Genomic DNA, 20674 nt, shown 5'->3' on the forward strand with positions numbered 1-20674 from the left:
AGCAATATGTGTATACAATTATTGTTGTACATCAAGCCCTCAAATACAGCAAAGGAAGGGAGGAAAAATAATTTGTTCCCCATTATCTTATTGTATGGCTAGTGTCAAACCACAATATGTAGTGTCATTAATATACCATTGATTTGTGTGTGTATGTAGAGAAGCCTAGAGGGATAGATCTTGTAAAATGTAAAATGTAACGACCAAAGGCTTTGAGTAATGTATCTTGCGTTGACAGGTCAGTGAAGGTGAATGGTAGTGTCCCGGTGATGGAGATGTACAGCTTGTATGAAATGTTGAGAGACACTGTTCTTAGTCCAGTGAATGACTCCGGAAGGTACACATTGTACCCACTGCTTCAGGTTATATCAGTGACACGTAGAGACTGTGCTTAGTAAGAGGCATAGAAGTAAGAGGCATATTATAATTTTTTTCAGTAAAAGACTGACACATCAGACAGACCGATAAACCTTTCATACAGAAAGGCATGCAGGAAGGCAGGCTGGCTTGCTGTCTGACACAGACAAACAGACAGACTTACAGACAGACAGTGTTGAGTGTGTTGTGAAGTGCTGAGGGGACAGACAGAGAGCAGGGGCAGTCAGTGGAGGACAGTGTGTGCCCGGTGCAGTGGTGAGTGGTGCATTTAGGCCTGTTTTGTCTGTCAGTGTGGAGCTGGAGCAGCTCAGCGGTCAGGAGAGTGGCCCAGAAGAAGCCCAATTTCACACTGCGCTGGAGCGCATCATCTGGGTCTGCCTGACCACTCTTTCTCCCCCTTCACACACACACACACACACACACACACACACACACACAGTCTTGTATAACTAACCTTGTGGGGACACACAATTCAGTCCCATTCAAAATCTTATTTTCAAAATACTAACCCTAAACCTAACCCTTATCCTAACCTTAACCTGAAAACCTAACCTAACTTTAAACTTAACCCTAACCCTAGCTCCTAACCCTAAACCTGATTCTAACCCTAACACTAATTTTTTGTGGGAACTAACGAAATTCCAGTCGGTCAAATTATTATAATTTTTTTATTCTGAGTTCTGGTGCACTCACTCACACACACACACACTCCTTGCCCCCTTCTGGATTGCAGCCACTGCCGCTCCTCACGCTCCCAGAATTTACATGACCACCAGATGTTGGCCTTTAACTCAGCTCTGTCCCTCCCCACCCCTAACTAGATACCTCCCCAGCACACACACACACACACACACACACACACACACACACACACACACACACACACACACACACACACACACACAATAGTTGTTTAGCTCCAGTGCATCCACTCTGGCATTCTAGCTACCCAGGCCAAACTAACCCTCCCTCGCCCCCCTCCCTCGACCCACCATTAATTTCACACAAGTCAAATGCTTATTTTTCCTGCTGTGGCTGAAAACACAGACGGCCAGGAATAACAATAGTGTTTCTTCAGAGTCAAGAGGATTCACTGTCATGCTTTTTTCCCTCTCTCTTCGGGTTGTTGCTCTTTTTATTCTGTCTGTGGACCAGTCCCTATGGAGCAGTTAGGGCACTGGGAGCTTTGTCATTTTTCTGAATACATAGTGCTCAGGCAGTTCATATTGGCCATTTTCTAGAGCATTTACCTTGAAGCTGCAGAGTAAGAATCCTTTGTCGCAACCCAGTACAAACACATCCTGATCCCTCATTACTAGTGTTTTTTGCTTTGGAATGGGAGAGAACCGCAAAGAAAAATACACGCTTACAAAGTTCCAGTCATTTTGTACGAGTCATTTTGTACGAGACATTTTGTACGAGACATTTTGTGTGTTTTCATCCAGCGCCCCACTCAATGTAATTGGTATTGTCTGTTCCGTGTGTGTGTGTGTGCGCAAGTGCAGTTGTCTGTGTGTGCATGTGCGTATGTGCACAATTGTGCCTACGTGTGTGTGTGATGAATGGAACTAAAGCGCCATCCACCCACCATGCATAGGTTTAAATTATCGGAACATTATCTCCGCGAATATCCGCAGCATTTAAACCATTATTCCTAATCATTATTATTATTAATGATGTGGTTGGAAGCAACAGTACAATCACCCAGCATACTAAAACAGGAGTTGTGTTTTGAATGGGAGCCTGGCTGCATCCCAAATTGCACCATTTTACCTATAAAGTGCACTACTTTTGACCTAGGCCCATAGGGGAACCCATTGGGCTCTGGTCAAAAGGACAGATAACTGCCAAAATAAAGGAAACAGCAACATAAAGTGTCTTCATTTGGCTTTGGGTCACCACAAGCCAGAACAGCTTCTATGCACGTTGGCATAGATTCTACTAGTGTCTGGGACTCTATTGGAGGGATGCGAGACATTTCTTCCACAAGAAATTAGTTGTTGATGTTGGTGGAAAACATGTGCCGCTCAGGTGCTGCTCCAGAATCTCCCATAAGTGTTTAATTGAGTTGAGACCAGAATGCCATGACATATGGTTTACATCATTTACACGCTCATGAAACCATTCAGTAACCACTTGTCCCTTGTGGATGGGGCCATTGTTATCCTATGAGGACATAGCCATGGTAGCTAAAATAATGGATTTTTATACATGACCCTAAGCATGATGCGATGGGAATTGCTTAATTAACTCCGGCACCACACCTGTGTGGAAGCACCTGCTTTCAATATACTTTATATCCCTCATTTACTCAAGTGTTTCCGTTACCTGTAGTGCACTATGTAGTGAATAGGATGCCATTTGGGTTGCAAAACCTGTCATAGCACTGATGCATTGTTGACCTTTCTCTGCTGTAAAAGCCTATGTCAGGGAGATGCCACGCTCGTTCCTCATCCCCAGTGGGCGCTGGAACGCGGGGGCACTCAATATTGTGTCAAGTGTGCCGGAGCGTTGCAGGCTAATAAACAACGGCAAATCTAATGGCCACTCTCTACTCTATTTATTACATTCTCATTAAAATGGAGACAACACTCCTGCTAAATCACAGCGCAATCAATCAGGGCCCGAATTTACTCTCCTCTCTCTCTCTCTCTCTCCCCATGCGTCTTTGTGTGCGCCAAATAGCATCCTATTCCCTAGTGCACTGCTTTTGTGTGGGGCCCTCGAAAGTAGTGCACTATATAGGGAATAAGGTGTCATCATTCTTAACCTTTAAAAGGATGCATGTGGCGCGATTTGCGTTGTGGAGATTTTAAAGGCTGAGCTTAGACGAAGCCAACGAGATATGTTAAAGCCTTTTCCATTTACCCGGAAACGGGAGCAGTCTGGATGTGTAACTCAAACAGTAGTTAGAGGGGACGTTTTCCGAGGACATCAGAGATGTAGCTACAAATGACAGGTGTTAGGTGTTGTTTCTTTACAGATGATCAAAGAACTGTTGAAATGATGCGAGCGCACCCATCAATTTTCTTTCAAATGATGCCAGCCGAGGCTGCCTGCTCCTTATGATCACTGCATGTTTCACTGCCAGCCGTCACAGCAGCTTTCAGAAGGGTGCGGAGCTTACTTAGCCTGCATCCGAAATTGCACTCTATTCCCTGTATAGTGCACTACTTTTGACCAGGGCTCATAGGGCTCTGGTCAAAGGTAATGCACTTTACAGGGAATAGGGTTTCATTTGAATCATAGCCTTTGGGTTTCAACGCCGAGGAACATGAATATACACATCATCTTGGTTTCACTTACTGCAATACCACTAGATAAGTCTGCTGTGAATTTCTCTTTCCAGTTCCCATTTTTCTTCCCTCACCGCTCTGACTACCACTTTTCTTTTGTTCCACTGGTAATAACTTCTAATAATAAGTTATTATTAACAACTCCTTTTCCTGTCGTTTTTTTCCCCTTTCTCCCTCTTTCTGTCTTTCATGTTTCGTCTCACCCTGCTCTTCGTCTGCGTCTTAATCTTCCCTTCTCTTCCCTTATTTTGTCTCACTTCCTCTTCCTCTGTCCTCCCTCCCTCTCTTTTGTTGCAAGATAACCAACCGCTACATCTACGACACGGTGCTGCTATTGGCCAACACCTTCCACAGGAAACTGGAGGACAGGAAGTGGCACAGCATGGCCAGCCTCACCTGCATCCGCAAGAACTCCAAGCCCTGGCAAGGCGGGCGCCCCATGCTAGACAACGTCAAAAAGGTACTGGTCCATATAGGGCAGGTCAATTCAAAACCTGGACCTCAAAGCAAGTTCCACTGCTGATTTTCATTCTTCCCCTCTAATCAAGGACTGATTTATCCCTGGGAATCAAGGTGGGTGCATTTACTTATCAGGTAGAGCTGAAAAACAGCAGGACTCCGGACCTTCTTAGGTTATTCTTAGGGACAGGCATTTTTCTTGAATACAACAAAGGCCGTCAGGTCACGATGAGGTCATGACAAACTCCTAGTTCTGACTTATTCCGTATACTGTACATAATATTATGTACATCCATAGGATACATTAAATATATGCATGAGATTGTATTTCCATGTCCTGTATAATGCTTGGAGTGAGGGATGAAAAATGTTGTTACCGAAGTTCTACCAACACATTGACTGTAGTACTCACTCTGGAAAAACATTAGACCACTGCTACTCAACATTTCGAAATGCCTACAAGCCACAGAAACTGTGGATAGATGGAAACATCCGCACAAAACTGAAAGCGCGAGCCACTGCATTGAACCATGGCAAGGTGACTGGAAATATGGTTGAATACAAACAGTGTAGTTATTCCCTCCGTAAGGCAATCAAACAGGCATAAATTCAGCGGCTCAGACACAAGACGTATGTGGCAGGGTCTATAGACAATCACGGACTATAAAGGGAAAACCAGCCACGTCGCGGACACCGACGTCTTGCTTCCGGACAAGCACAGAGCCACCGACGCGACCCGCTACCAAGGACTGTGGGCTCTCCTTCTCCGTGGCTGATGTGAGTAAGACATTTAAGCATGTTAACCCTCACAAAGCTGCCCGCCAAGACGTCATCCCTAGCTGCGTCCTCAAAGCATGCGCAGACCAGATGGCTGGAGTGTTTACAGACATATTCAATATCTCCCTATCTCCTCAGTCTGCTGTCCCCACTTGCTTCAAGATGTCCACCATTGTTCCTGTACCCAAGAAAGCAAAGGTAACTGAACTAAATCACCCCGTAGCACTCACTTCTGTCATCGTAAAGTGTTTTGAGTGGCTAGTTAAAAATCATATCACCTCTACCTTATCTGACACCCTAGACCAGGGGTGGGCAATTCCAGTCCTCGAGGGTTTTGCCTCAGCCCCAGCTAACACACCTGACTCCAATAATCACCTAATCATGATATTTAGTTTGGAATGCAATTTGGTTAATCAGCTGTGTTTGCTAGGGATGGAGAAAAGTGTGACACCAATCAGGCCCTCGAGGACTGGAGTTGCTCACCCCTGCCCTAGACCCACTTCAATTTGCTTACCTTCCCAATAGAGCCACAGACAATATAATCGCCATTGCACTGCACACTACCCTATCCCATCTGGACAAGAGGAATACCTATGTAAGAATGCTGTTCATTGACTATAGCTCAGCATTCAACCCCATAGTCCACTCTAAGCTCATCATTAAGCTCGGAGCCCTGAGTCTGAGCCACGCCCTATGCAACTTCCTGACTGGCCTCCCCCAAGGTGGTGAAGGTAGGAAACAACACCTCCACTTTGCCGATCCTTAACACAGGGGCCCCACAAGGGTGCGTGCTCAGCCCTCTCCTGTACTCCCTGTTCACCCATGACTGCGTGGCCCACAACCGCAGGGCTCTCCAGATGGTGGTGTTGCCTGCCCAATGCATCACTGGGGGCAAACTACCTGCCCTCCAGGACACCTACAGCACCTGGTGTCACAGGAAGGCCAAAAAGATCATCAAGGACATCAACCACCCGAGCCACGTCCTGTTCACCCCGATATAATCCAGAAGACTAGGTCAGTACAGGTGCATCAAAACTGGGGCCGAGTGACTGAAAAACATCTTCTAACTCAAGGCCATCAGACTGTTAAATCGCCATCACTAGCCGGCTTCCACAAGGTTACGCAACCCTGCACCTTAGAGGCTGCTGCCCTACATAGACTTGGAATCACTGGCCACTTTAATAATGGAACACTAGGCACTTTAATAATGTTTGCATACTGCTTTACTCATCTCATATGTTTATACTGTATTTTATATTGTAGTCAATGCCACACCCACATTGCTCAAGCTAATATTTATATATTTCTTAATTCCATTTATTTACTTTAGATTTGTGTGCATTGTTGTGAATTGTTAGATACTACTGCACTGGAGCTAGGAACACAAGCATTTCGCTACACCCACAATATCATCTTCTAAATATGTGTATGTGACCAATACAATTTTATATGATTTGATTGGACATTATGATAGGAATGTTGATAAATCTGTGTAAAGAATATGTCAAGCAAGAGTGGCATGGACCTTGTCCCAAATGACACCCTATTCCCTATGTAGCCCTATGGGTCATGGTCAAAAGAAGTGCACTACGTAGGGAATAGGGTGCCATTTGGAACACGACTATGTTCAGCTGTGTTCTGTCTTTGCGCTACCTGACAAGGTGCAATGCTGCTGTAGATCATATGAACACTACATTATGTGAAAGACAATTGACAGACAAGGGATAGCCCTTCAATGTTGGAACTCATCTCTTCATCTCATCCCTCCACTTTTCTCTCAGAGGAGACCTTTGAAATGGATAGGGAGACACTGTAGGGGCACTGTCTTGGGCATTGAATAATACCCTGTTGGGGTTGTTGTTGCCGTGTTGAGGTGACATTGTGCTCTCCAGAGCTGCTGTGTTGGTGCAGGAGGCTAGGACGGGATGTTATCACCTTCTCCATCCCTGTGGCCTTTGCTCCTGGGGGGTGTACTGTACCTGTCGACATGTGTCTGCACAAACAAATGGGCATGCACGTGCCCACACACACACAGTACACTCTCTCACACAAACACACACACACACACAAACAGTGGCGTCCTCACACCCTGCCCTCTGCCATGAGCTGCGTGAGCATTCAGTGAAAGTGACACCGGCCGTGCTATAGGGATGGTGAGCCTGCAAAAGCCAAGTCCCATTGATTCAGTCCCTCTCCAACCAGCCCTGGGACTCTGTGTTTGTGTGAGGTGTTCTCTCCTCCAGTTTTTAATTGTAATAACTGTGTATAGGTGATGTTAATGTGGCGTGAACCTTGTTATTGTACTGTAAGCCAGCGATGTAATGGACCCATTTTTCATTCCCTAGGGTGTCCTCACTGGATCACTGTTCTACAGCTTTATTAGGGGAACTGGCTGTTTATTGGCTTTTCAATGCCTGCGTTAAGGTGAACTCGTCTGGATACTGCTCATCAGCTCTCATAATTGGCCAGCTAATTATTCCTGTCAGCTCGGTATTGGTGCAATACATTCACAACAATTATCTTTGTGGTAATTGCACCTGCTGTGTAATTGCACCTGCTGTAGAGGACGATGTGCCAGACAGGCGGTAAAGAGAGAGTGGAGGGAGTGGGGGGGTGTGTTGAGGAGGGTCTCTGCACTCGTTTGTGATGTTGGAGAGATGAAAGGCTAGGCATGGTGTTGCGCTTTGTTTGTGGCAGCCAAGGCCCTCTCTGGCGAAAAGGGGTTTGTAAGCCTGCTCTCGTTTTGCAAATGAGACCCCAATAAGAGTAGACTACCAACAGGCGATTATTATCATTATGATAATGTAATGGGCTGCATGAAGATGAATAAATCTGTTTCCCAACGTGGGCGGATTCGTTGTGGCTCGGGGCAGTCGCGTTCTCAAACACAGCGCCGCAGAATGCCTTCAGTGCAGGTGCACTGCAGGCTGAATGATGAAAGGGGTGCGGGGGGGAGCGAGGCAGAGAATTTGTTGATTCATGACCTCTGCACACATCAATCGAAGACATCAAAGCGAGAGGGATTGTCTTCAGAAAACCCCACGCTTTCCAACCAGGTGATCTAGGCTGGAGGATTGATGATGTCTTGCTACTAACTATAGATCACCTATTTCTCCCATTGGGCTCGTGAAATAACAGATAGAAGTATCCAGTCTGACAAGAGATCTTTTATATGGTCCATTTGAAATGTTCTCTAACTTTCTCAGGGACTACATTCATTGTAGTGTCTTTGATAATCATGTGTACGGTGTCCATATTAGGATAGACTCCGTCTCATCAGGACTTGTTTCGATCTCAACAGGACTATGTGCTTTGTCCATTTTGACAGCACTCTGACTTTGTGTCTTTCCCGTACAGTCTGGAGTGAGTGGTCTGACCGGCTTCCTGGAGTTTACTGACAACGGAACCAACCCCAACATCTACTTTGAGATCCTGGGGACCAATTATGGCGAGGACAGGGGGAGGGGTGTCATCAAGGTAAGATAACAAAATATTGTTGTTCTTTTTGTTGTGGTTGGCTATTCGACACAGCGTGGTACTTGATGTGCACTTGTTGTTTCTGCTGGGGCCAGCCATACAGAAATGTATACATACATTTGGATAAAAGTGTCTGCCAAATGGCATATAGTATTATATTATATCATTATGTTTATGTGGTGCTCTTCAGCTCCGTGTATTGTCATTGAGGCTCATTATCATTTAAAAAGCAGACTGTACATCTATACAGTAGAGTCATATTCATGAATATTAGGAAAGGTTTTGGTGAATATCAGGAAAGGTTTTGGTCACTTTGCCAGGATGCACAAAAATAGTAATTTTTAAAAGCAAATGTATATGATCAAATCAAACTTTATTTGTCACATGCACCGAATTCAAATCACATTTATTTATATAGCCCTTCTTACATCAGCTGATATCTCAAAGTGCTGTACAGAAACCCAGCCTAAAACCCCAAAACAGCAAGCAATGCAGGTGTAGAAGTACGGTGGCTAGGAGAAACTCCCTAGAAAGGCCAAAACCTAGGAAGAAACCTAGAGAGGAACCAGGCTATGAGGGGTGGCCAGTCCTCTTCTGGCTGTGCCGGGTGGAGATTATAACAGAACACGGCCAAGATGCTCAAATGTTCATAAATGACCAGCATGGTCAAATAATAATAATCACAGTAGTTGTCGAGGGTGCAACAGGTCAGCACCTCAGGAGGAAATGTCAGTTGGCTTTTCATAGCCGAACATTAAGAGTATCTCAACACGTGTAGACTTTACCGTGAAATGCTTACTTACAAGCCCTTAACCAACAGAAGAGTTAAGAAAAGATTTACCAACTGGACTAAAATAAAAAGTAACAAAAAAGTAACACAATACGAATAACAATAACAAGGTTATATGACGATGAACATGATGAACACCCATGAATGTTAGTGTCTTATGGCCAAATCGGATGGGCTAGTGTGCATCTTATTATAACGTGTTACCCAGAGAACTACATACAGTATGTCTATTTTCCCTGTTCTTCTCATATATGTATAGTGCCAGGTTACACCTTAGCTCATTAAACCTCACCTCTCTCCTTCAGGTGTGGACACTAATTATGTTAATTTACCGAATGATCAAGTTTTAATAGATAATCATAGCTGCTCAATGGAATTTCAAACAGCCGCCCTCAGAGAATGATGCACCGCTGTTTATCTTCCTCTGTGCTGTTTATTTATCTAATGTTGGTTCTAGTGCAGCAGCCCAGCCGCGGTTGAAGAATAGTAGCACAAGACCCGATTCCCTGAGCGCCACCATGCGCGATAATTTGTCTGTTCTTTCCCCTCATTTTCTCTTAATTACTGTATTCATACATTCCCGTATTTACTCACTCAAATATCAGTTGCTATCGTTCTGTTCCATCTGTTGTCCAAATACAGATCAATTACCGGTAACCATGGTGGCAAAGACGTCGTAGAGATGTCCGGGAGATGGATTGGTTACGGCAGTTTCAGGGAACATAGAGAGACAATGTGTTCCTCTCAGATAAACAAAGGTGTTGACTCACCCTGGTCGTTCCCATAACTCCCGGTGAGTGAGCGAGGAACACAAACACAACCGATATCCTGACCCGAAGTCTTAATCTGCCACTACCACTCACCTAAATAGTAAACACCGCCATGCCGTGGCAGATCAGGTGACTTCATGTCACGTTATGCAGTCAGTGCCTCAGATGTAAATCACAGAAGAGATGTATTCTTGTTATTTGTATTATTGAAATCACATTCTAGTGAGAGAGAAAGTCACAAGTGAGAGGGGTAGACAGATGGGTAGAGATAGAAAGTCACAAGTGAGAGGGGTAGACAGATGGGTAGAGATAGAAAGTCACAAGTGAGAGGGGTAGACAGATGGGTAGAGATAGAAAGTCACAAGTGAGAGGGGTAGACAGATGGGTAGAGATAGAAAGTCACAAGTGAGAGGGGTAGACAGATGGGTAGAGATAGAAAGTCACAAGTGAGAGGGGTAGACAGATGTGTTGAGGAACAGAGATATGAAGGTACAGGCGGGGTTTAACCTAATCCCACTAGGGGGAATGTATGATCCAGAGTCGGCAGCGCTACTACTAGACCAGACTCCGGCACACAAAAGAGAAGTGTTTTTATCATTGCAGGTGGGTGGAGTGGTGGTAGTTGTAGTCGCACTGCATTTGTGCGGAGATACTGAGTGAACAGCTCAGATATATATGAAAACGTGAAATGACCCTGGGAATTGATAGAACATCACTCAGAGATGCACAAACACGATATAATTTTTTTGTTTTAAATGGATGAATCTTTCCTTTAAGAGTTGCATACCAAATGGCGCATCCTAGATGTGGACCTCCCTGAGTACCTTGGCTCAGACTTGTTGTCACACTGCAGACAAATGGTCTGATTGGATGAACACTAGGGGTCACTGTCCTTGAGGCTTCATGCGGGGAAGAGTTGTGTGGCTTTTCTCTCACCAACTACAGTACATATTCATTCAAACACAACATACATGCACAAATGGGCCCACACACACACACACACACACACACACACACACACCCCTGACGAATCCCAAACTCCACTTCCAGAGGGGCCACTGTAGGTTACGAATGAGATTGTCAGATCTCATTAGAGATAATGGCCTGAGACACAAACATAGCGCAACACGCTTCCAAAGATGAAATTCATCTTTAAGTAAAAAATAATTACATTAACTCTGATTCCTTAATCAGAGAATATAATTACTTTTGGGGGAATTGAATACACTGAACAAAAATATAAACGCAACATGCAATCATTTCAAAGGTTTTACTGAGTTACAGTTCATATAACGAAATCAGTCAATTGAAAAAAAAGATAATTAGGCCCTAATCTATGGATTTCACATGGCTAGGATTACAGATATGCATCTGTGGGTCTAAGATACCTTAAAATAAGGGTAGGGGCGTGGATCAGAAAACCAGTTAGTATCTGGTGTGACCACCCATTTGTCTCATGCCGTGCGACACATCTCCTTTGCATAGAGATCATTATGTTGATTGTGGCCTTTGGACTATTGTCCCACTCCTTTTCAATGGCTTTGTGAAGTTGCTGGATAGTACGGGGAACTGGAACGCTCTGTCGTACAAGTCGATCCAGAGCATCCCAAACATGCTAAATGCGGGACAGGCCATGGGAGTACTGGGACATTTTCAGCTTCCAGGAATTGTGTACAGACCCTTGCGACGTGTATTATCACGCTGAAACATGAGGTGATGGCGGCAGATGAATGGCACAACAATGGGCCTCACCAAATCATTACCCCACCGCCACCATGCACAACAATGGGCCTCACCAAATCATTACCCCACCGCCACCATGGGGCACCAATCTGTTCACAACGTTGACATCAACAAACCACTCGCCCACACGACGCCATCCACAATGTCTGCCATCTGCCCGGTACAGTTGAAACCGGGATTAATCTGTGAAGAGCACACTTCTGCAGCGTGTCAGTGGCCATCGAAGGTGAGCATTTGTCCACTAAAGTCGGTTATGACACCAAACTGCAGTCAGATCAAGACTCTGGTGAGGACGACGAGCATGCAGATGAGCTTCCCTGAGACGATTTTTGCAGAATTCTTCGGTTGTGCAAACCTACAGTTTCATCAGCTGTCCTGGTGGCTGGTCTCAGGCAAACACGCAGGTGCAGAAGCCGGATTGCAGGTGCAGAAGCCAATTCTTGTGCATATGAAAAATCTCTGGGATCTTTTTTTTATTTCAGCTCATGAAACATGGGACCAACACTTTACATGTTGCGTTTATATTTCTGTTCAGTATACTTGTTATATTGCTACTATAACCTCATAAGCAATGTATGTACCAAACCATCTGATGAGGGAATGCAGGAGTTGTTGCGTCGTCTACTGAATAGTTGACATTTTGCCTCTGTGAAGGATCAGTTGAAAAGAGCAGAGAATAAGAGTTGCAGGTCATCGTACTGCACTCTTATGCTTCAATTAAAGGACAAACGTAAACAACTCAATACACTGATTTAAAAGGGCAATCTGCAGTTCAAACAACAACAAAGCGGACACTGCACCACTGTGTTGGTAAACAGCTGAGGGATGAGAAATGTAACCAGATCAAAATTATGTTTAGAGGCTATCACAGATTGCCCATTTAACCTAGCTATGCGCCTTATTCAAAAGCACTCAGCTAACCCATTCTTCGAAAAAAACACGAAGTGCAGTTATTCATGTATTGGCTCCATAACTCATTACATGTGGTCATTTTTATATATAAAGCTGTCATGTACTGTACTGTATGTGGGTGAATGTAACCAACACCTGAATAATTTTGGTACATTCATTTTTTTAGTCATGGAACTGTCTTTTTAAAAATATTTTTGACATTTAAACCTCCAATGCTTTATTGAAGTTGCTTTAAGTCACAGGTGACACAGGTGACGACGTGCTTTGCCTGTTTGACGAAAGGCTTACTCACAAAGTAAGATACACAGCAAACAACAAATAGACATCAATTAATACAAGTAATAAATACGCATTCATAAAATAAGGACGGTTAAGTATGTGTGAAAATCCAATGTAAGGCTTACCCGCAAACGACTTCGCAATAAGATAAGCTACACGACAAACAGCAAATGACACATCTGGAAATACACATAATACGCGTTAGTATTAGCACAGCACTCCACGCTGTATCCTAGGGAAAAGCCGATCGAGCAACTTCATTTCCCCCACACAATATCATCATGGACCCTGAATGTTGTTGTCTTTCATATTTGTTCATCTCCACTGATAGAATTCTAAAGTCGGGCCTTGTTATTAAACTATGCTCAGGCACAGAACGGCTTATTCCAGTAATTGACACAGAGGTGACCCCGGACCTGGGACGGCTATAAGCTGCTGCTCGCCTTTCTTTCAATTCATTATCCGCACTGAGCCACACACTTACTGTATGCATGTTATTATCACTCTCTCTTTCTATATTTCCCCGCTCTCTCTCTCTCTCTCTCTCTCTCTCTCTCTCTCTCTCTCTCTCTCTCTCTCTCTCTCTCTCTCTCTCTCTCTCTCTCTCTCTCTCTCTCTCTCTCTCTCTCTCTCTCTCTCTCTCTCTCTCTCTCTCTCTCTCTCTCTCTCTCTCTCTCTCATACAGTTGTCTCTATATTGATAATAGCGGGTCATAGGCAATCTATCATAATTATTATTACCTCCGTGCAAGAATTTGTTTTCCACTCCATTAATTTGGGTGGCTACATGCAGCTTACAACTTTATACATCAATAATCTCAAAGCTCCAATGGCCAGCAGCATAGAGGACAGCAACGCTGTCTACTGGGTAATTGCTTCGTTAGCCATCATGGGACCTTAAGTAATTTCTGCTGGCAAAGAAATAGATTTATATTTTCAATGTGTGGCTCTTAAAGAGGGTCACAATTTGATCTAATAGAATTCCCACTGAGCCAGAAAGCGAGAGAAGGGGAGAGAGTGAGATGGGGAGGGGTGATGTAGATTACCTATTCTTTAGATAAAGGGAGGGACAGAGGCTTGGGTCAAAGCAAGAGAGGCAGGCCGGGAAAGGATATGAAGTGAGTGTCGGCGGAATGTTAACCCACTAATTGAATAGCATTTCATTCATACTACAATGTTCGCCAGAGCGGGGTCACCCTGCCTATTCTATCAGGATAATAGATATACAGTAGTACCTTCATTGATATGTTTGGACTCATAGAAAGTATTTATTTTACATGAAAGCTGGTGTTATTCTATTAGCCTTGACACTGTAAAAAGAAACATGTTTGGCCATGTACTCCTGCATGACAATTGAATGTCAGTTTGCATGAGTGTCCGGTTGTATGTCTTCCTGCAAGTACCTGTTAGTCAAAGAGCATTTGCGCTTTTCACATTTATGCCCAAAGCCGTACCAAGACATATAGTAGAGTGGCTTGTATGTATGCTGACACCTGCTCTCAAAAGAACATTCCTGTCATTAATGTAATATAACATAAAAGGAACTTGAATTGTCAGTATGTTGATAGATGATGGTGATAGAACATTGGTTCAATGTATTTTTGCCCGGCGGTAGGGGACTTACCTTACCGGAAATGAACATGTTAAAAACATTTTGGAAATACAATAATTACACAATGTTATTGTAACACAAATGCAATTGTAATTCTGGGACCATGCAACATAGATTTTGGACTACAAAATAGCTTATCAAAAGCAGGTACAATTGTCCGTTCGTGGTACAAGATATGAGAGCAACACCTTTTGGAAGGAAGGAATTAATTCCTTCAATGTAAAATATATTCCTGTAAGGATGTGTGTTAAATATGTGGGGAGGCTGTACAGTGGAACAGAAGAGATCCCCCTGGGGTAGAGATCCCCATTTCCCCCAATTTTCCGTTCCATTAGGTAGATTCAGATGTTGCTTTATAGAAGCTGTCTCTGCCTTTAGGAGAGGCAGGGGAGAGAGAATCATTGATTTGTCCTGCTTCAGAGATTCTCTCTTTGCACTTCTCCTGGACAAGTCCCAGTAGATAGAAGACGTGTTACATGTCAGCCGTTGGCCTACATCAAGTTACCCTGGGTCAGGCAGACCTTGACTGCGTCCCACTGGACCCCTGTTCCCTATATAGTGCTTTTGACCAGGGAAGCCCGTAAGCCTCGTTTCCAAAGTAGTCCACTATGTAGGGAATAGGGTGCCATTTGGGATGGAAACATTTTCTTTATGCACATTGTGCTATGGATGTTATTGGAACATTGTTAAAGAGTGGAGGAGGAGGAGACGAAGGACAAAGTACACCTTTTAGGCTTAAAAGAAAGTCAATATCAGTGTCTTTGTGTTCTTTCCCATCCACATATTCTCTCCTTTTTTTTGTGTCTCATCACACACTGCATTCTGTTCTCTATTTCTCTCTTTTCGTGTGAGATCTGTAAGAGCAGCAGTCAAGGAAAGGGTCAATTTCAGTTCTTTGTGCCTGTTAGCACTATTATCAAATGTGAAATGCAAATTTATAAAAAATATGTAGGGGAAAGCTTTACAGTTTCAAGCATCAGAGGACTTTATTATAAAAGTTTTAAGTCATATGTCTGAATTCATAGCCTGTCACTATGTTACTCCTGTTTTGAGACAACCGTTTAAAATGGAGTGTCACAAAATTGCATTGCTCTCTCCTGACATGTTGCAGAATAATCGGAAGCCCTCGTTCCCCAAATTAATTTTGCATGACTCGTCTTTATGCTGCATTATGCTGCTGTGTTGAGACGGGTTTGTGGATAGGTCAATTGTGTGCATCTGTAAGGGTTTTCCTGTGGTGAAGTAGAGGCGGACCAAAACGCAGCGTGGTTATATTGATTCATGTTTAATGAAAAACGATAAACACGAACACTACAAAACAATAAACGTGGAAAACCAAAAACAGCCCTATCTGGTGCAAAACACAGAGACAGGAACAATCACCCACAAACACACAGTGAAACCCAGGCTACCTAAGTATGATTCTCAATCAGAGACAACTACTGACACCTGCCTCTGATTGAGAACCATACTAGGCCGAAACATAGAAATACCCAAAACCTAGAAAAACAAACAGACTGCCCACCCAACTCAAGCCCTAACCATACTAACCAACCATACTCAGACGGGAAGCTCCGGCAACGCTGGAGAGGAAGGCTCTGGCAGGGCTGGACTAAGGAGCTCTGGCGCCTCTGGAATGAGGGGCTCTGGCGCCTCCTGGCTGAGGGGTGGGAGCTCCGGCAGCGCTGAACAGGCGGGAGCACCTGTAAGGATGAGACGGCGAGACAGCCTGGTGCGGGGGGCTGCCACCGGAGGGCTGGTGCGTGGAGGTGGTACCGGATAGACCGGACCGTGCAGGCGCACTGGAGCTCTTGAGCACCGAGCCTGCCCAACCTTACCCGGTTGAATGGTCCCGGTCGCCCTGCCAGTGTGACGAGGTGGAATAGCCCGCACTGGGCTATGCAGGCGAACCGGGGACACCGTGCGCAAGGCTGGTGCCATGTAAGCCGGCCCAAGGAGACGCACTGGAGACCAGATGCGTAGAGCCGGCTTCATGGCACTTGGCTCGATGCCCGGCCGATACGCGGAGCTGGTATGTACCGCCCCGGGCTATGCACATGCACTGGGGACACGGTGCCTGCCCGGTCTCTCTCGCCCCCCGGTAAGCACAGGAAGTTGGCGTAGGTCTCCTACCTGGCTTCGCCACACTTCCTGTGTGCCCCCCCCCCCAAGAAATGTTTGGGGCTGCCTCTCGGGCTTCCTTGCCAGCCGTGTTCCCTCATATTGCCGGCTCCTCTCTCCGGCTGCCTCTGCTCTCCTAGCTGCCTCCACCTGTTCCCATGGAAGGCGATCCTTTCCCGCCAGGATCTCCTCCCAGGTGTAGCAACCCTTGCCGTCCAATACATCGTCCCAAGTCCATTCCTCTTTGCGCCGCTGTTGCCCGTTACCACGCCGCTTGGTCCTGTTGTGGTGGGTGATTCTGTAACGGTTCTCTTGAGGTGAAGGAGAGGCGGACCAAAAAGCAGCGTGGTTAGTTTTGTACATCTTTAATAAAGATGAAAATACAACAATCTACAAAACAAGAAACGTGAAAAAACCAAAACAGTCCTATCTGGTGCCACAAACACAAAGACAGGAACAATCACCCACAAACACACAGTGAAACCCAGGCGGCCTAGTATGGTTCTTTCTCAATCAGAGGCAGGTGTCATTAGTTGTCTCTGATTGAGAATCATACTTAGGTAGCCTGGGTTTCACTGTGTGTTTGTGGGTGATTGTTCCTGTCACGCTGCTTTTTGGTCCGCCTCTCCTTCATCTCAAGAGAACCGTTACAGCATCCCAAATGGCACCCTATTTCGTATATTGTGCACTACTTTTGACCACAGCCCATAGGATTCTGGTCAAGCCTAATGCCCTTGAAAGGGAATAGGGTGCCGTCTCTGTTATTTAACGCAAATCCCGGTGCTTACATTAGTATTGATACAGTACTAAGAGGCTTGCTATTCTGAACCATGTCAGTCCATCCATTTGTAGTAGAGCCCCAAACCGAAACCACCAGCTGGCTATTATGAAATCTTCAACAATTTATTGTATTTAAAGAGCAACCCTCTAAATAAACAACTACTCATTTGGAAAACAGCCTATGTGGCATCGATATGAGTCAGGAACATTTATTCAAAAAAAAAAAAAGTGCATGATCTGACAAATGGTGATCCTTACCCAGTGGACAAAACTGCTTGTACAGTAAATGACTTCATTGCAACCAGATTAAAATCAGTGCTGGCTCTAAACAGGTTGTAATGTCCCCATAATGTTGCCATTTGAACCAGCTTTTGACGATAGGTTTACTGACAGGTGTAAGAGTCTTGATGGAGGGTCATTGTCTCTGTGAGGTAGGCTACTCTGCCGTGTGGTAGGATACTGCTGTGCTAGGCTAACGTTGCTGACTACAGGGCCACTGGCCATAGAGTACAGCGACAGTGGAAACAGGTCAGTTGGGACACGGTCGGTGACCCTCCCTCTCATCCTCAGGTTACCTTTGGGTCAAAAGGAGATGATGGGATGCCCTTGTTGCCCCGACGTCGCCCTGATGTCGATCTTATCTTCATTCGGTCACCTGGTTTCAAACAAACGAGCCAATCCCCCACGAGGGACTGGTAACGTGGCATCACAGACCACTGACTGTACCAAACCAAATACCATGAATAGAAACACACGCTTCCGTCAAACGGTTTGGGAGCAACCTCTTGAAATGATAATCCCTATGTACTATACTACGGTCTAATTTCAGTACTTGTGGAACTGAAAGGAAGTCGCTGTTTTTACAGTCTCGCCAAACGATAGCTACGCATTTCATTGTACTATCACGCATACCATTAAGGCATAATGAAAATTATAGTAGTGTGAAATGTTTCAATCATATCTAACGTGCAGGAACAGTAAATGAAAAACCCTTTGGGATGTTGTTTGCATGTGGGAGTTCAGTTTCTGCAGTTGAAGATAATTTGCTGACAAGGGTAGGGCAAGCAAGCCCTGGGCTTGGAAATAGATGGAGTTGTGGTTGATACACTGAAGGCAGACTGCTGATCAGTTGATCAATCTCACACTCAACTTATCTTCTCTGTCAGAGAGATAGAATAGACTGCACTAGAATTACTCTGTTTTAAAATAGACACAAACAGTATTTCAGCTTGTGTAATCATGGCAACTCATAGAAAGAGGCCAATCTCACCACCTACAGTGCATTTTGAAAGTTTTCGGACCACCTGACTTTTACCACATTTTGTTACGTTACAGCCTTACATTTTTTTGATAAAAATAGTTTTTTTTGTCATCATTCTACTCACAATACCCCATGATGACAAAGCAAAAGTTTTTTAGAATTTTTTGCAAATGTATTTTTCCAAAAACCTGTTTTTCGCTTTGTCATTATGGGGTATTGTGCGTAGATTGAGGATTTTTAAAAATCAATTGTAGAGTAAGGCTGAAACATAACAAAATGTGGAAAAAGTCAAGGGGTCTGAATACTTTTCCGAGTGCACTATATATGCACAAGTAGGATTTACGTCTCTCAATCATTTATCTATGACTGTTTTCCAAATGGCACCCTATTCACTATATAGTGTACTACTTTTGACCAGAGCCCTAAGGGAATAGGGTGCCATTTGACATACAGGCATATGTCCCTGCGCGGCCAGGCACGACTCCAACACCATCATTAAGTTTGCAGATGACACAACAGTGGTAGGCCTCATCACCGACAACGACGAGACAGCCTACAGGGAGGAGGTCAGAAACTTGGCCGTGTGGTGCCAGGACAACAACCTCTCCCTCCAAGTATTCAAGACAAAGGAGGTGATTAAGGACTACAGGAAAAAGAGGAGCGAGCATGCCCCCATTCTCATTGACGGGGATGCAGCGGAGCAGGTTGAGAGCTTCAAGTTCCTTGGTGTCCACATCACCAACAAACTAACATGGTCCAAGCACACCAAGACGGTCGTAAAAAAGGGGCACGACAAAACCTATTTTTAAACTGCATTGTTGGTTAAGGGCTCGTCAGTAAGCATTTCACTGTTGTATTCGGCGCATGTGACTAATACGATTTGATTTTGATTTTCACGGGTGTTTAGACCATGTCAGAATTCATTTTAGCAACTGGATTTTTTAAAAATCATTGTGCAATAGAAATCTCCTCCTGTATCTGGCAGAGGCCTTCCAGTAAATGGATGACGCCAAGCGTCTGTTTATTATTTTATTAATGCTGTTATTTTGGTCCTGGGCGGGTGTGGAATGAGAGTAGCCTTATCGGTGTTCTGGGTTTAAACATAGCAGTCTGGAGAGAGAGAGCGAGAGAGACAGAGGAGGCTCAGTTCCCACGCTGGCTCTGTGCATCATGACTTATTGATGTCTCTCTAATGATGGTTCCTCCTCTGGTTCCCTCAGAGCACTTGGCCATTTCCCACCTTTTGTTGCCAGTTCCCAGTCTGGTGTGTGGTGAGAAATCTCAACTGGATGTTGAGTGGAGGTTTGGTCCTTTGTGGGTTATTTGGAAGAACATGGCACTTGCAACCACAGGATCGTGGGCACGCATTACTGCAAGTAGCTTTGGATAAAATGTCGCTTTTGCTAAATGGCATATAATGTTAAATGCACTGAGTGTACAAAACATTAGGATCTTGCTTTTTTCATGACATAGACTCACCAGGTGAATCAAATCAAATCAAATTGTATTAGTCACATGTGCCACATGTGCCCCATACCAACAAAAAAATGGATAAGAATAAGAGATAAAAGTAACAAGTAATTAAAGAGCAGCAGTAAAATAACAATAGCAAGACTATATACAGGGGGGGTACCGATACAGAGTCGATGTGCGGGGGCACCGGTTAGTCGAGGTAGTATGTACACGTAGGCAGAGTTTTTAAAGTGACTATGCATAGATGACAACAGAGAGTAGCAGTGGTTTAAAGAGGGAGTAGTGGTGCAATGCAAATAGTCTGGGTAGCCATTTTATTAGGTGTTCAGGAGTCTTTTGGTTTGGGGGTAGAAGCTGTTTAGAAGCCTCTTGGACCTAGATTTGGTGCTCTGGTACCGCTTGCCGCGCGGTAGCAGAGAGAACAGTCTATGACTAGGGTGGCTGGAGTCTTTGACAATTTTTAGGGCCTTCCTCTGTCACCGCCTGGGATAGAGGTCCTGGATGGCAGTGAGCTTGGCCCCAGTGATGTACTGGGCCCTTCGCACTT

At 44.6% G+C, this 20674-nt stretch overlaps 1 protein-coding gene across 3 annotated transcripts in view; it reads left to right on the forward strand.

The window, feature by feature from the left end:
• The window catches only part of grid2 (glutamate receptor, ionotropic, delta 2), a 555674-nt gene that overhangs the window by 371581 nt on the left and 163419 nt on the right, over nucleotides 1-20674 (forward strand). For all 3 annotated transcript variants that reach the window (XR_002475295.2, XM_021620870.2, XM_021620869.2), the window contains exons 7-8: nucleotides 3973-4134; nucleotides 8268-8387. Coding sequence is in view for 2 of the 3 variants with exons in the window: in XM_021620870.2 (XP_021476545.2) it covers nucleotides 3973-4134; nucleotides 8268-8387 (282 nt within the window). In the remaining variant the exon portion in view is untranslated. The remainder of the gene's footprint in view (nucleotides 1-3972; nucleotides 4135-8267; nucleotides 8388-20674) is intronic.

This window comes from Oncorhynchus mykiss, chromosome 11 (genome assembly GCF_013265735.2).
Source record: "Oncorhynchus mykiss isolate Arlee chromosome 11, USDA_OmykA_1.1, whole genome shotgun sequence".
In the NCBI taxonomy this organism is placed as follows: domain Eukaryota; kingdom Metazoa; phylum Chordata; class Actinopteri; order Salmoniformes; family Salmonidae; genus Oncorhynchus; species Oncorhynchus mykiss.